General features: G+C 35.3%; 1 protein-coding gene and 1 non-coding gene across 2 annotated transcripts; both read right to left on the reverse strand.

Annotated features, from left to right (window-relative positions):
* Positions 1-5,180: 5,180 nt before the first annotated feature.
* LOC130993457 (rRNA 2'-O-methyltransferase fibrillarin 1-like) lies at positions 5,181-7,790 on the reverse strand. Its single transcript, XM_057918357.1, has 7 exons — positions 7,620-7,790; positions 7,197-7,531; positions 7,006-7,101; positions 6,844-6,921; positions 6,578-6,754; positions 5,712-5,780; positions 5,181-5,555 (listed from the first exon to the last, which is right to left on the reverse strand). Exons 1-7 carry the CDS (start codon positions 7,645-7,647, stop codon positions 5,379-5,381), a joined length of 960 nt encoding a protein of 319 aa, XP_057774340.1. The 5' UTR covers positions 7,648-7,790; the 3' UTR covers positions 5,181-5,378.
* On the reverse strand, positions 6,240-6,310 carry LOC130996368 (small nucleolar RNA snoR60). The gene has a single exon (XR_009092550.1). It is a non-coding gene; the product is annotated as a small nucleolar RNA snoR60 (small nucleolar RNA).
* Positions 7,791-12,302: the final 4,512 nt, after the last annotated feature.

A 12,302-nucleotide genomic window follows, 5' to 3' on the forward strand; every position in this document is an offset into this window, starting at 1 on the left:
GGCCATATTAGTGTCATTCTTGGGGGTATGAAATGGTTGTGGTGTATTTCTTTCTTAGAGAATAAGCTTTGTCAATCTTGGTTAGGGTTGACTATGCTCTTATGATAATGGATAACATTTTAAAAGAGTAACAGAAATATTATCACATTTTTTTTTACCTTGAATTCGATAAAAAAAAAATATGGGAGTGTTGTAATGTGTGTTTGGTTAACATATCATAAAATATTTTCTCTTTAAGTTTGTTTTGGAATAGTGTCTTATTCTTTTCAAAATCGACATTTTTCTACTTTTTTCTCAAGAAAGGGGATCTAAGTGGTGAGTTGTTTTAAGGGGGAGTTATTTGTTTGAGGGGGAGATAAGTGGCTAGTTTATTATTTGAGGGAGAGATTTTAATAAGTTATGAACTTTTCTATGAGCTTTTCATAAATTTGCTTTGTACATATTTATGTTTTTTGTGGTTGTGCAGGTTTTGTGAAGAAAGGCAAAAATGGGAGATTGTTGGGGTTCACATTTTGAACCACTAATATTTATTTTTTTATTTCTTCACAAATTATTGTTTTGTAGGAATAATACATAAAGGAGTTCAAATGTAACATCTTTGTAACATTTGTAACTAATTTCAATGAGGAATAAAGGTTAAGTCAAATAGGCATTCAAGTGGAAGATAATAGGGAAGTGGTTACAAAGTAGTGTGAGTTGAGGAGCATCTTTTTGACAAGTTATAACTCTCACACTCAATGCTATTCAACCATAGCTTGTAACTGATCTTGGCAGGCTGCATTTCAAGAGTTTCAAACATCTATAAGATGAGCCATGTCTTACACTTGAAGATGGGGGAAAGAGAGAGCCAACAAAGAAAAGCAAGTTGTTTGACAGAGTCTGTGTCGCTGAGAGTGTTGTTTCAACATTTCACATAACATCTCTTGTTTTTGTACAACGGAATCTTTGATTCCGTTTAGTATAGTTTTGAGTGTTTTGTGAGAGTTGTGATATTTTTCATTGTATTTTTTTCAGCTGTGTTTCCATGTCTTTGTGACGTTAGGGTTCGTTATTATGAATCCTTTTGTAATTCACATTTCAATAGTGGATTCTTTCGCCCTGAGACATCTATAAGTTATAAATATAACTTGTAGAAAAATTATCTCTAATGTTCATATTTCTGCTGCTATCCTGATAACTTTGCAACTATCGTTACAACATTCTACACAACAACAAAGAAGATATCCAATCTGACAGCATCATTTCTTTCAATACCGACAACTTTTAATATAATTTGACTGAAATACATCTCATGTTAAGTGTTCTCCTTCGTCTAGAAAGCTTTTCAAGATAGAATTCTTACGAGAGAAAATTTGACGAAGAAGGAAGTTAATCTCGAGAACAATAACCACAACTGCCCATTCTTCTCTTCTCAAGTGGAGTCCTCCGATCATATCTTGCTACTTTGCTATTTTCTGGTATGGTTTGAAATAATACCTGCAGTTGGTGGAAGATTCCCTTCGTTTCTTTGTCTTCAATTTCGGATCACTTCTATGAATTTGTTGAGATGGGCGGGAACAAAGTGGGAAAGATGTTGCTAAACATTATCTGGCCAAAGTAAAAAATAACATGAATTTGTTGAGTGTTTGTTGGAAGATCCGAAAAGTAAAAAATGAGAGAGTCTTCACAGAAAGAGTCCATGATAATGCTAGAACGGTCGAAGGTATTATATTTTTCCCATAGAGATGGATTAAGACGATGAATCCCATTAATTTCTGCTACACATCGATCCTACTAGATGTTTTCCGACCAAACTCACATAATCCTTTCATGTTATTCTGGTGTTGTAATCTTGTCTTTACCGTGTTGTCGTTTGGGATTGAGTTCCCCATGTACTCATTTTCTAAATAAATTTCATGTACTTTTTTTGAAAAGGCCATCGTGTATTGGGAGAAATCACGAGGAAATATAATGATCAACGTCCTTCCAACACTATTCTACGCGACAACAAACAAATCAAGCTGTACTTTCAATGTGTTCAAAAGGACGTCAAGATTTGGGAGGTCATCTACAAAAAAATGCCGAGTAAAATTGAGGGAGCGATAAGAGTGATGAGCAAATCACTCAACAAGCTCACAAATTTATCAAACTGAATACATGGGTCAATTCAAATACAAAAAATATAAAGAAAATCAGTAAAAATGGTATGGTAACAAAAAAGACAATAAAAAATCAAAAAAGGAAAAAAGGGGAAAAAATGGCAGATAAAAAGGAAAAGAAAGAAGGAAACAAAATGGACGAAAAATGTATGATAATTGAGTTAGTATTTATAAAATATATAAAAAATATAAAATATTTTCCGTACATTACACGAATGCAAATACTAATATAATCTATACATCATATATTATTATATGATATCATAATATTACACAATTTTTCTACGAACACCAGTAAATGACTGAATCCATATTCTAGGACTTGTTTGGTATGCATACTAGAATTATTTAATTTGGTCTTTGATTAAAAGTGAAACAATAAGGCTTTAGAAACAACTAAAAAGTAGTAGTAACTATTTTCAAGAGTTAGCTTACAAGTTACAACACATTCAACTGGCGTGACAATTCAGTTAGAAAGTTTTTTTTATCTTTTTGTATATTCTTTATGGATAAATAAAATTGTGTAAAGTAGTTTGGAAAGAATATATCATGACTGGAATGCATTTCCATTCGCTTTGTTAGGTAAGTGATTCGTCAAATTATTCAAATCCCTTGCCTTGGCCCTCATTATTTTCTTTTATATGATTGATCAATGTAGTAGCCATATTAAAACATCGCTTATAACATACTCGGGTGTGCTAAATTTACATTATAAGTTGTATTATTCTATTTTGTTGTAGTTAAGCGGGAGTATGCACTTGATGTATTTAATATTATATATCATCATACCCAGTGGCGGATCCAAGAATTTTAAATTGGGGGTACGAAAAAATAATCTCATAAATATAAATGTAAAAGATAATTAATTAATGTTAAAAATAGTACGTCCCAAAACATTATTCGAATAAAAAAAATAAAAATTACATAATTATCTAATTTATCTTCGAATGAGTCTTTATTTCTTCAAAACATTTCACAACCTCGTCATCGAAAACTTGTAGAAATATATCTCACTCTAATTTTTTATTAGCCAACTCTCTCTAATTCTTTTGTGAGCAATGCAACCCCCTTTATTAACTTTTAGTTGGGCTCCTTGGGCCCAAAGCCCAAACTAAAACTATTTAGTTAAAGTAATTTGGCCGGTAGAAAAGTTGGGGGTACAAGTCAAATACTATCTACCCCATAATCATGTATAATATTATTACTAAAAATTTTCGATTTTTGGGGGTACAACCGTACCCCCATCGCCCTTCATTGGATCCGCCCCTGATCATACCATAATTGCAATAAATATTATTTGAGATATCCATAAATTAAGTTGGTAATTTTATAAGATAAAACAAAAATATATTGTTTTTTTAGGTGAACAAAAATATATTGTTGTGTGCTTAAATCTTAGGTTATGTAAAGGACTAGGGCATGACTGATATGCAGGAATGGAATGGTGATTCCAGCGTCCATTCCCAATCCTATAGTTGGTACTGTTTTTGTAATGGGAATCGACATTCCCGATGAAATGCCTATTCTCATACATATGGGATTAGCCATTCCTCCCCTCCCCTATGGTATTATGTATTCCCACGGATTTGAGATTACTATATAATAAAAGTTTATTTGTTTAATAATAATAATAATAAATAATAGTAAAATAATTTAATATTATTAATATAATAAATAATAATAATAATTGCAAAAATAATAATATAATATAATAAAATTAATAATAATAATAAATAGTAATAAATAATAATTGTAAAAATAATAAAACAATTTAGTAATAATATAACATAATTAATAATAATAATAATAATAATAATAATATTAGTGAAAATAATAAAATAATTTTAATATTATTATTATTATTGTGTTAATTTTATTTCATTCTTATCCATTAATTCCTTATAAATACCAACCATAGGAATATTATATTTCATTCCATTTCATTTTCATTATCATTCAATTCCCTTCTAATTCTATTCCTGCATACCAGTCATCTAAAGAGTAAATTGGTCCGAGGATCGAGACTATCCCAAATAGAATTGGTTCAAAATTATAAATTAGATTATGGTCGCTCTATTGTGAAGTTTTTTTTATTATTATTATTGTTACACACTCACACTCACACTCTAATCTTCTAACTGATTCGAACCCAGAACCCCCGACCTATTGATTAGAGGAGAAGTGTTGTGAGTTTATGACCACAAAAAGTACAAATATTTTATAGATCAAATACAATTAATTTATTGATTAAGTCTCTGATCCTAAAAATTATGATATTGTTATTATATTGGTATGTTCCTGAAAATTATAATATTTCCTTATTTGAAAGTGACTCCACAAACTTCCCATCTCATTATTTACAAAAAGGCATGGAATCCAAAAATCTCTACTCAAACACAACTAGCACATTTTTTCTTAAAATTTATGTAATTTTCATTGGGTCACAGTTTTCAGAGATGGGAGTAAATAATTTGTAAGTTAAGAGGTTCAATGGAGAGTGGCTTACCCTCATACTAAGCAAAAGAAGAGGTTTGAGATGTTCCGAAAAAGAGTAACTGAAGTCAGATTCTGGATATTCGTTTGCATGAGTCAAATGAGATAGAAGCTAAAATCTGAGGCAAAAAGAAATGAAGAAACTAATAGCTAATATCCCTAGGGTTAGGAGCTAATAAATGAAGAAACTACTGCTCTTCCTTTCACAAGACACCTTCTTATCTTACTCTTACGATATTTCTAGAATGGGAAGCATTCCACACCTTGAACCACAAGGAAGAACAGAAAAAGGACTAGTCCAAACACGCCATCTAAATTTATGTTCTAAGCAGGAAAGGAACAACCAATCAACGTCGGACTAATCACTATACAAAACTATAAGCTAATTCAGTAATTCAGAAATGCTACTGAAATATTAGACAACATTTCAGTAGCTATTCATTAGGATAACAGTATTATACGCATCAAGATAAACGGACTTTTCTTTCAAACAAAACCATATTCTGTGTTTTAGTTTTTTACTTCTCCTTGTAAACGAGACCAAATATGTAATCGAATATCAAAGCAAATACATAACAATATGGAGTATTACCAGATTCATGACCCAAAACAACAATTGCTGAAATCCCACTTTAAACTGAACAATACATATAATACTAAAAAGCGTGAAAAGCCTACTTTAGCAAGTCATAATTGTTCTGTGACAAAGTGAATAAAGATGTAAAAAACAAGTTACAAAGCCCATGCTCAGGCTCCAGCCTTCTGTTTCTTCGGCAAACGATATGCTCCAACCACGCATGCATGGTCTCGCTCAAACGGTTCCAGGGTAACCTGCTCCGCTGGTTTGAATTGTTCAGCCTGCAATTTCTTTACTTCTTGGGCAAAGACCGCCTCAGCAGGAACAGTCGAATCTATGCAGTTGGCCTGAAGAGATACAAAGTATTATAATGCATTAGGTACATATAAATCACAACCATTGGAAACAATGGTAAAGCTTAGTGATTCCCTTTCTTTTTGACAGAAGCTTAGTGATTCTTACAATTAAGCTATAAGACATTAAAAGAAATTAGCAATACAAACCTTGATGGAAATGACAAAGTGGCCACCGGCTTTAAGGAAATATGATGCATTTAGAGCCAAAATTCTTGCCTGTAGGGGATGAATAAATCAAACAAAATGGCAAAGCAGACATCCCACACTATCTTCTAATCTCAAAAGACCTCAAGAACAAATGTAAAAACATGTTGCTAGATAATAAATGCCCATTTGTGCTGCAATCCAAGATATTTCTTACCCTATCACGAGTTTGCCCCTCTGTGGAGGCCAAATACATGAACTCACTTTGAAAGGGGTATATATCCATGGAGAACTCACCCACAGAAGCAATCAAGGCCATTGATAATTAGATACATTCATAATTTCTATGCTTGCATTAAAACTACTATAAAAGAAACGTTTGAAAAATAAGGGGAAAAATAGGGAGAGAGAAATATTTGGGTTGTCCAAACAGAAATAAAAGAATTAAAACTCAAATAAAGACTCAACAGAAATAAATTTTCAACTGACAACTCAAATGAAAAGTAAATAAAAGAATAGTAAATTAAAAAATGCATCAGACACTCGGTTTTACATCACCCAATAAGTCTTGAAGGGGAATCCGAGTTACTCATCCTCTGCTGACATCAATTGATGAAATACAACAACAAAATAACAAACTTTAACCAAAACAAAAAATATGAAGATAAAATATCAATGGAAACATAAGAAACAACTAGTAATATATATAAACATACATAATTTATATGTAGTCTATACAAAAACATGAGTAAGACTACAGAAAATAGGATATTATTTTGAACCAAAGACCAGTTTTAACAATAGATGGTTAGCAACAGTCAAAATCAATGATTAAGTAATAGGAATGAATAAACAATCAGTAATCAAACCTGGTCAGGCTGAGCAACATCAGAGAAAATGACATCAACCATGCCAACTAGCATTCTATATTTAGCAGGATGCCTTGCATCCTCAATGATCGGGATAACATTCGTTCGTTTCTTAGCCATGTTCACTAAGTCTCTACCACTTCTGTGGGAAAACTCAACAGCATAAACCACACCCTCCTACCAAAACAAACAAAATACCAAACTTTAAAAAACCAAACACATTAAAGCATCATTAACTCAAAGCAGCTAGAGGGAAAACCACTCACAGGGCCAACAAGATCGGAAACATGAGAAACAGTTGTTCCAGAAGCAGCGCCAAGGTAAAGAACACGTGCCCCAGGTTTCTTCATCCAATCAAAAACAAATATTTAATAACCCAACTAAAATTGAAGAATTCACATTACAAATCACATCATTGATAAACTCACAATCCAAATATTGTCGACTCCACCGAGAATAGCAGCAGCCAACTTCGAACGGAAGGGATTCCATACTCTGTATTCGACCTTGGTTCCATCTTCGTTCTGGTAAGAAACGAGATATATATAAATTAAACAAACATATAACAAATAGGTCAAACTTAAGTTAAACTAGAAATACAAGAACAGCAAGACTGTACCTGAACGGAAACCCTCTTCTCATTATAAACGGCCTCACCAGGCACCAGATTTTTAGTGCAGAGAGCATCTTCTTTACCCTTAGCAATGAAAACGCCGTCATGTCTGTGTGGCTCGACAACCACCTTGCTTCCTCCCTTCATCGGTCCTCCCCTGCCACCACCTCTGGGGCCTCCTCGACCGCGGCCTCTGTCGCCGCCTCTACCACTGCCTCTACCACCGCCTCTCTTCATTCCGCTACTTCTGCCGCCGAAGTCGCCGCCTCTACCTCCGCCTCTACCACGTCCGCCACTTCTCCCGCCGCCATCTCCTCGGCCGCCCCTAAAGCCACCGCGTCCTGCAAAAAGAGTAAATTGTTTTCAACTTATGTAATTCCTCGAGTTTTGTTAATACAGATAAAGAAATGTGGAAGATTAGTGGCATACCTCCTCGGGTTGGTGTGGTTGCAACCATGATTGCTACTACGGCGCTTCAGATAGTATGAGAGCAACAATATTAGGGTTTATCAGAGTGGGGGCCTATGGAACTTCAATTTATAGAGAAATGTCAAGATATGTTACTAGGGTTTCGGGTTATTTTAGGGTTTATGGAAAATGGTTTGGATCAAGGCCCGGATTTGGACTTGAGACATTATTTGATATTTTTTTTATTTTTTTTAGCGTTTAACGGGACTTGGAGAATATGCAGGTCTATGTAATGGGGAACTGCGGCATTATTGGGCTCATAATTGGGCTTAAATTGTTCTTTCTTTTTTGAAACATTTGGTTTACTTTCAAGGATTGATATTGGGTTTTACTTTTTTCTGTTTTCTTTATCCGACCAAAACTTAAAAACATTATTTGCATAATTTTTGAGCCACTATGTGAATGGGGTATTACTTTTCTCTGATTCTGTATCCCACCAAAATGTGAACAGTATTAGCATAATTTTTGAGCGACTATGCTTCGTCCTTGTACATGAAAATTGCTTACTAGGTTCATTACCTTCTACAAAAATAATAATCCCACCTACCAATATTCTTTACAACAATTTCCTCATACCTCTTTATTTCTCTCTTTATAGCCCCATAATAATTCAATTAAAATGCGAATATTATTATTATATTTGATTTTTTTTATCCTTATAGGGCTCCACCCTTCTTCTTCAACTATGAAAGAGAACATTTTAAAGCGGGGAAATTTAACAGTATTTTATTTTTTGATAAATTAACAGTATTAAATAAAAAAATTTAAATGTCGCTCTACAGGGGACCCGAATCCAAGACCTTTGGCCTTAAGCATTAACCCCTTACCGCTTGACCAACACACGCACACAACGGTATGAAATTAATGCTTAAGACCTAAGGTTTCATAAAAAAAAATTAAAAAAAAATATGAGAGTTATGAGCAGATGTCAAATAAAAAAAAATCCATGTTTTTTCATGAACTTATAGATTTTTCCTCAATTCTTGTAACCAAGAAATTTGCATATTTGCTACCTCTCATTCCCACTTCATACGTCTTGTTTTTTTTTTTTGAATTATCTCATTTAAAATGTCCTCCTTTTTTTTTGCAAACGATTAAGCTCAATAAATGATAATTTTTGTGTTCCATATCTCCTTTTTAAATCTAGATGTCAATTGGGCCAATCGAGTTGTCGAATTATTCGGGTGCGGACTAATCGTGTTAAAAAAATCAAGTTAGAAATCTTCAATTCTAACTCTAAATGTTCGAGTTTCGGGTTAGTCGAACTCGAAAATTAATTAAAAATATTAACTAATATATTTCTCTTGTCAATATTATATTTGTAATATACGCATAAATAAGTGACATTTCAACAACGACTTACATAATAATTGATATGCAACTCTTAGATATGTAAAGATACATAATTTTGTTAAATGATTATAATTTTGTAATTTTTACATCTAAGTATTTTATGTTAAGTATTAGATTAAAAATACATAGGAGTAAAATGATGAGTATAACTTTCTAATATTGTTTCAAAAAAAAATTATTCCCTTTGTCCGCCAAAAGTAAACCACTTTTACTATATTGGGCGTCCGCAAAGAGTAGACCACTTTCCTCTTATGGAAATTGTCCCACCACCCACTTTAATATTTTATCCTTACAAACACTCTTTATTTACAAAAAAACCCACCTCAAATTCAATCTCAACCACGCATCTCATAAAGTGGTGGGACCATTTCTCCACTACATCCAAATCATCACCAATTTTATTAAATCATGTGCATAACCAAAGTGGTCTACTTTTGGTGGACGAAGGGAGTAATATTTAATCAAAATACATTTCACAAATTTTTGAAAAAAAATAATCTTATTATACTATGTTTCAGAAGCTAAGTAATAAAGTTGAAAATCAAATAACGAGAAAATTTTCATATCATCAAGCAAACACATTATTTTCGGGTCAGCCCTATTCGGTTCGATCTATTTTTGGGCCAATCCTACCAGGTGTTGGATTATTCAGTTACGGGCTATTCGGACTGTAATTTTATCGGGTTGAATTTTTTTAGCCCTAACCCTCTCGAATTATCGGGCTAATTGAGTTAGCCCACGAGTTCCGAGCTGAATTGACGTCAGACTATATTCACACAACTTAATACTATAATTTACCTCTAACTAAAAAAATATATAGTACTATAATTTAACTCTTTCTAAATAATCGTGTTAAAAAAAATAATACGTTTATAGTGGACAAATGAAGTATTTTTTTTGTGCTTGGTATTAGTTTTAATTTTCCTTACTGGAAACCCACTTAATGTTATTTTAAAATGTGGAGAGTTGGCCCAATTATCATTAACTCCTCTGGCCCAATACTCTTCCCTAGCCCAAATCTGCTACCCGGCCCATTCCCAAACCCTAAGCCCACTGCCCTTCAGATTTACTCCCCTCATCCTCACTTATCTGCGCCGCTTCACCTTTTTCGCCGCCCGTCTCCTCGATCCCCACCTCCGACTTCAATGCTCCACCCTTCTTCCCAATGACCTACACTCCTTTTTATCCCTGCTGCAAGTCTTTCAATTGCAAGGAAGTTTCACACACTGTTTGACTCAGAAGGCTCTGCTATTCCTTCTTGTAGTGTCGCCGGATTCCTGTTCGTGGTTTCCTGATTGGTGACTGTGGGTGTGAACTTCGCTTCGATTGAGTGCTTGTATCACCGGATTCCTGTCCATCGGTTTCCTGGTTTAGTGATACTTAATTTGTGGGTGTGCAAGCCATCGGAATCCTGTTCATCGGATTCCTGCTGCTGGTGGTTGTGCAATCGGGATTGGGGTGCTGATCTGTTTCTCTTGTTCCCTTTTGAACCGTGATCATTGAGCTGCTGGAAGAGCCGAGCTTACTGTGGGAAAAATATGAGCCAAAGTGTCCCGAGGACACATTTTTCCCAAACTCGAGTTTCCTCTGATTTCTTGTTTCTCTCTTCTTTTTGGTCTCATGTGGTTCCTTTTACTTGCTTGCTTTCTTCCTTGTTTGTGCAGAGCAGCGAAGTGGGTCCAGAGCAGTGAAGTCGACGAGCGCCAGAGCAGAGGAGTCGACAAAGGCCAGCTCAGCGAAGTCGAGGGTCAGAGCAGCGAAGTCGTTGTCTGCAGAGGAGAAGAAGAAGACGAAGATCCAAAGTACTTGAGTACGTGTGGGGAAGACAGGAGGTTCGGGAACCAAGTGGTGAACCCTGGCTAGACGAAGATACCCTACACTGGTATCAGAGCCACGGTGACCTAGCCAGGGCACCCTCCTAACACATCTTACCCTACCCCGCCGCCCCTTGGCTGCGCCATTCTCGCTCCCGACGAGCAAGGAACAAGGTAGGACCGGCCTCTCCCCTTCCTGGGAAGGCGGCTCTGGTAAATTGGCTTAAACCTGAAACCCCTAGATTCTAGGGTTGGTGTTGCCTGCTGCTTTTCCCTTTTTTGTTTTGCTTTTGCTTGCTGAGTTTCTGCTATCTTGCGATCCTGTGCTTTTGTGCTTCCGCTTGTTGTTCTACATCTCGATAAACCCTTGGTATTCCAAGCCGAGTGAGATCTCCCTTATTTTAGTCCAGTTCGTCTGGATTCCCCTGTGGGTCTCCTCATGCGAGTATTCTGGGTAACAAGGGAGAGAGGGGCTTATCTGGATTGGCTGTATGAACTCTGGTGTTTGTTGAGCTCTGCTCTGGGTTGTTGCTTGTTGACTATTGTTTGTCGGTGTCTGTGAGACTGTTGTCTTAAGTTTTGCTGCTTGCAGCTGTTTGAGCCTTTTTTGTCATCATGAACAACTGCTATAGGTTGTGGGATAGGTTTGTCCCTGGGTTTAAAACTAGCATCAGTAGGGATGTGGTGCTTAATGAACTTATCTTTCCATGTTTGACTGAATCCTCACAATCTGCTGCTCTAAGTGAGGTGGAGAATCTGAATGTTGCTGATCAAAACAAGTATGAGTTTATGTTTCCTCACCCCACTGTTCCTTTTGAGGTGGATCCTCAACCCAACATGCATGCTGAACCAGAAAACTTGCTTGAGCCTGTTATAAATGAACCTACTAATAATGAAACTTGGATACTTGTGGAACAGCCTACTGAATGCTCTGTTATTGGGTGCAAATTGTTGCTTAAAGACAAGCATGAAACTGATAATGTGAGATATAAGACAAGACTTGTTGCCAAGGGCTTTACTAAAAGGAAAGGCATAAATTAGAATGGAATATTTGCTCCAGTTGCAAAACTGAATTACTGCAAGAAAAGTAGAAAACCTTTAACTTAGATCATGGTTAAAAATTTAGTCTCTGTGTTTGTGTGTGGCAAGTTCAGCCTCTGTGGCTGCTTGTCTCTTTTATTTCCTTTTCTTTGTTGTTTGTTGAGCCTTGCTCTGGTCTCTGTGTCTGTTGCTCTTCTCTTTCTTGTTCTGGTTGTTTTTCTTGTCTCTCTTGTGTTTTGTGTTTTGCTCTGTGTCTGCCTTCCTCTTTTGCATGTGTGTGTTCTGTTGTGTTTTGTGTGTGGTCTGTTGAGTCTTCAATGATAACCTTTCAGTTTGAGAATGTGGTGATTTCCCTTTGGGTTGGTCTCTGGTGTTGAGACTGAGATTAATATGTATAATATTTTTCTCACCCTCTATTGTCTTGTCTTTATGATAG

Source organism: Salvia miltiorrhiza, chromosome 7 (genome assembly GCF_028751815.1).
Source record: "Salvia miltiorrhiza cultivar Shanhuang (shh) chromosome 7, IMPLAD_Smil_shh, whole genome shotgun sequence".
Lineage (NCBI taxonomy): Eukaryota > Viridiplantae > Streptophyta > Magnoliopsida > Lamiales > Lamiaceae > Salvia > Salvia miltiorrhiza.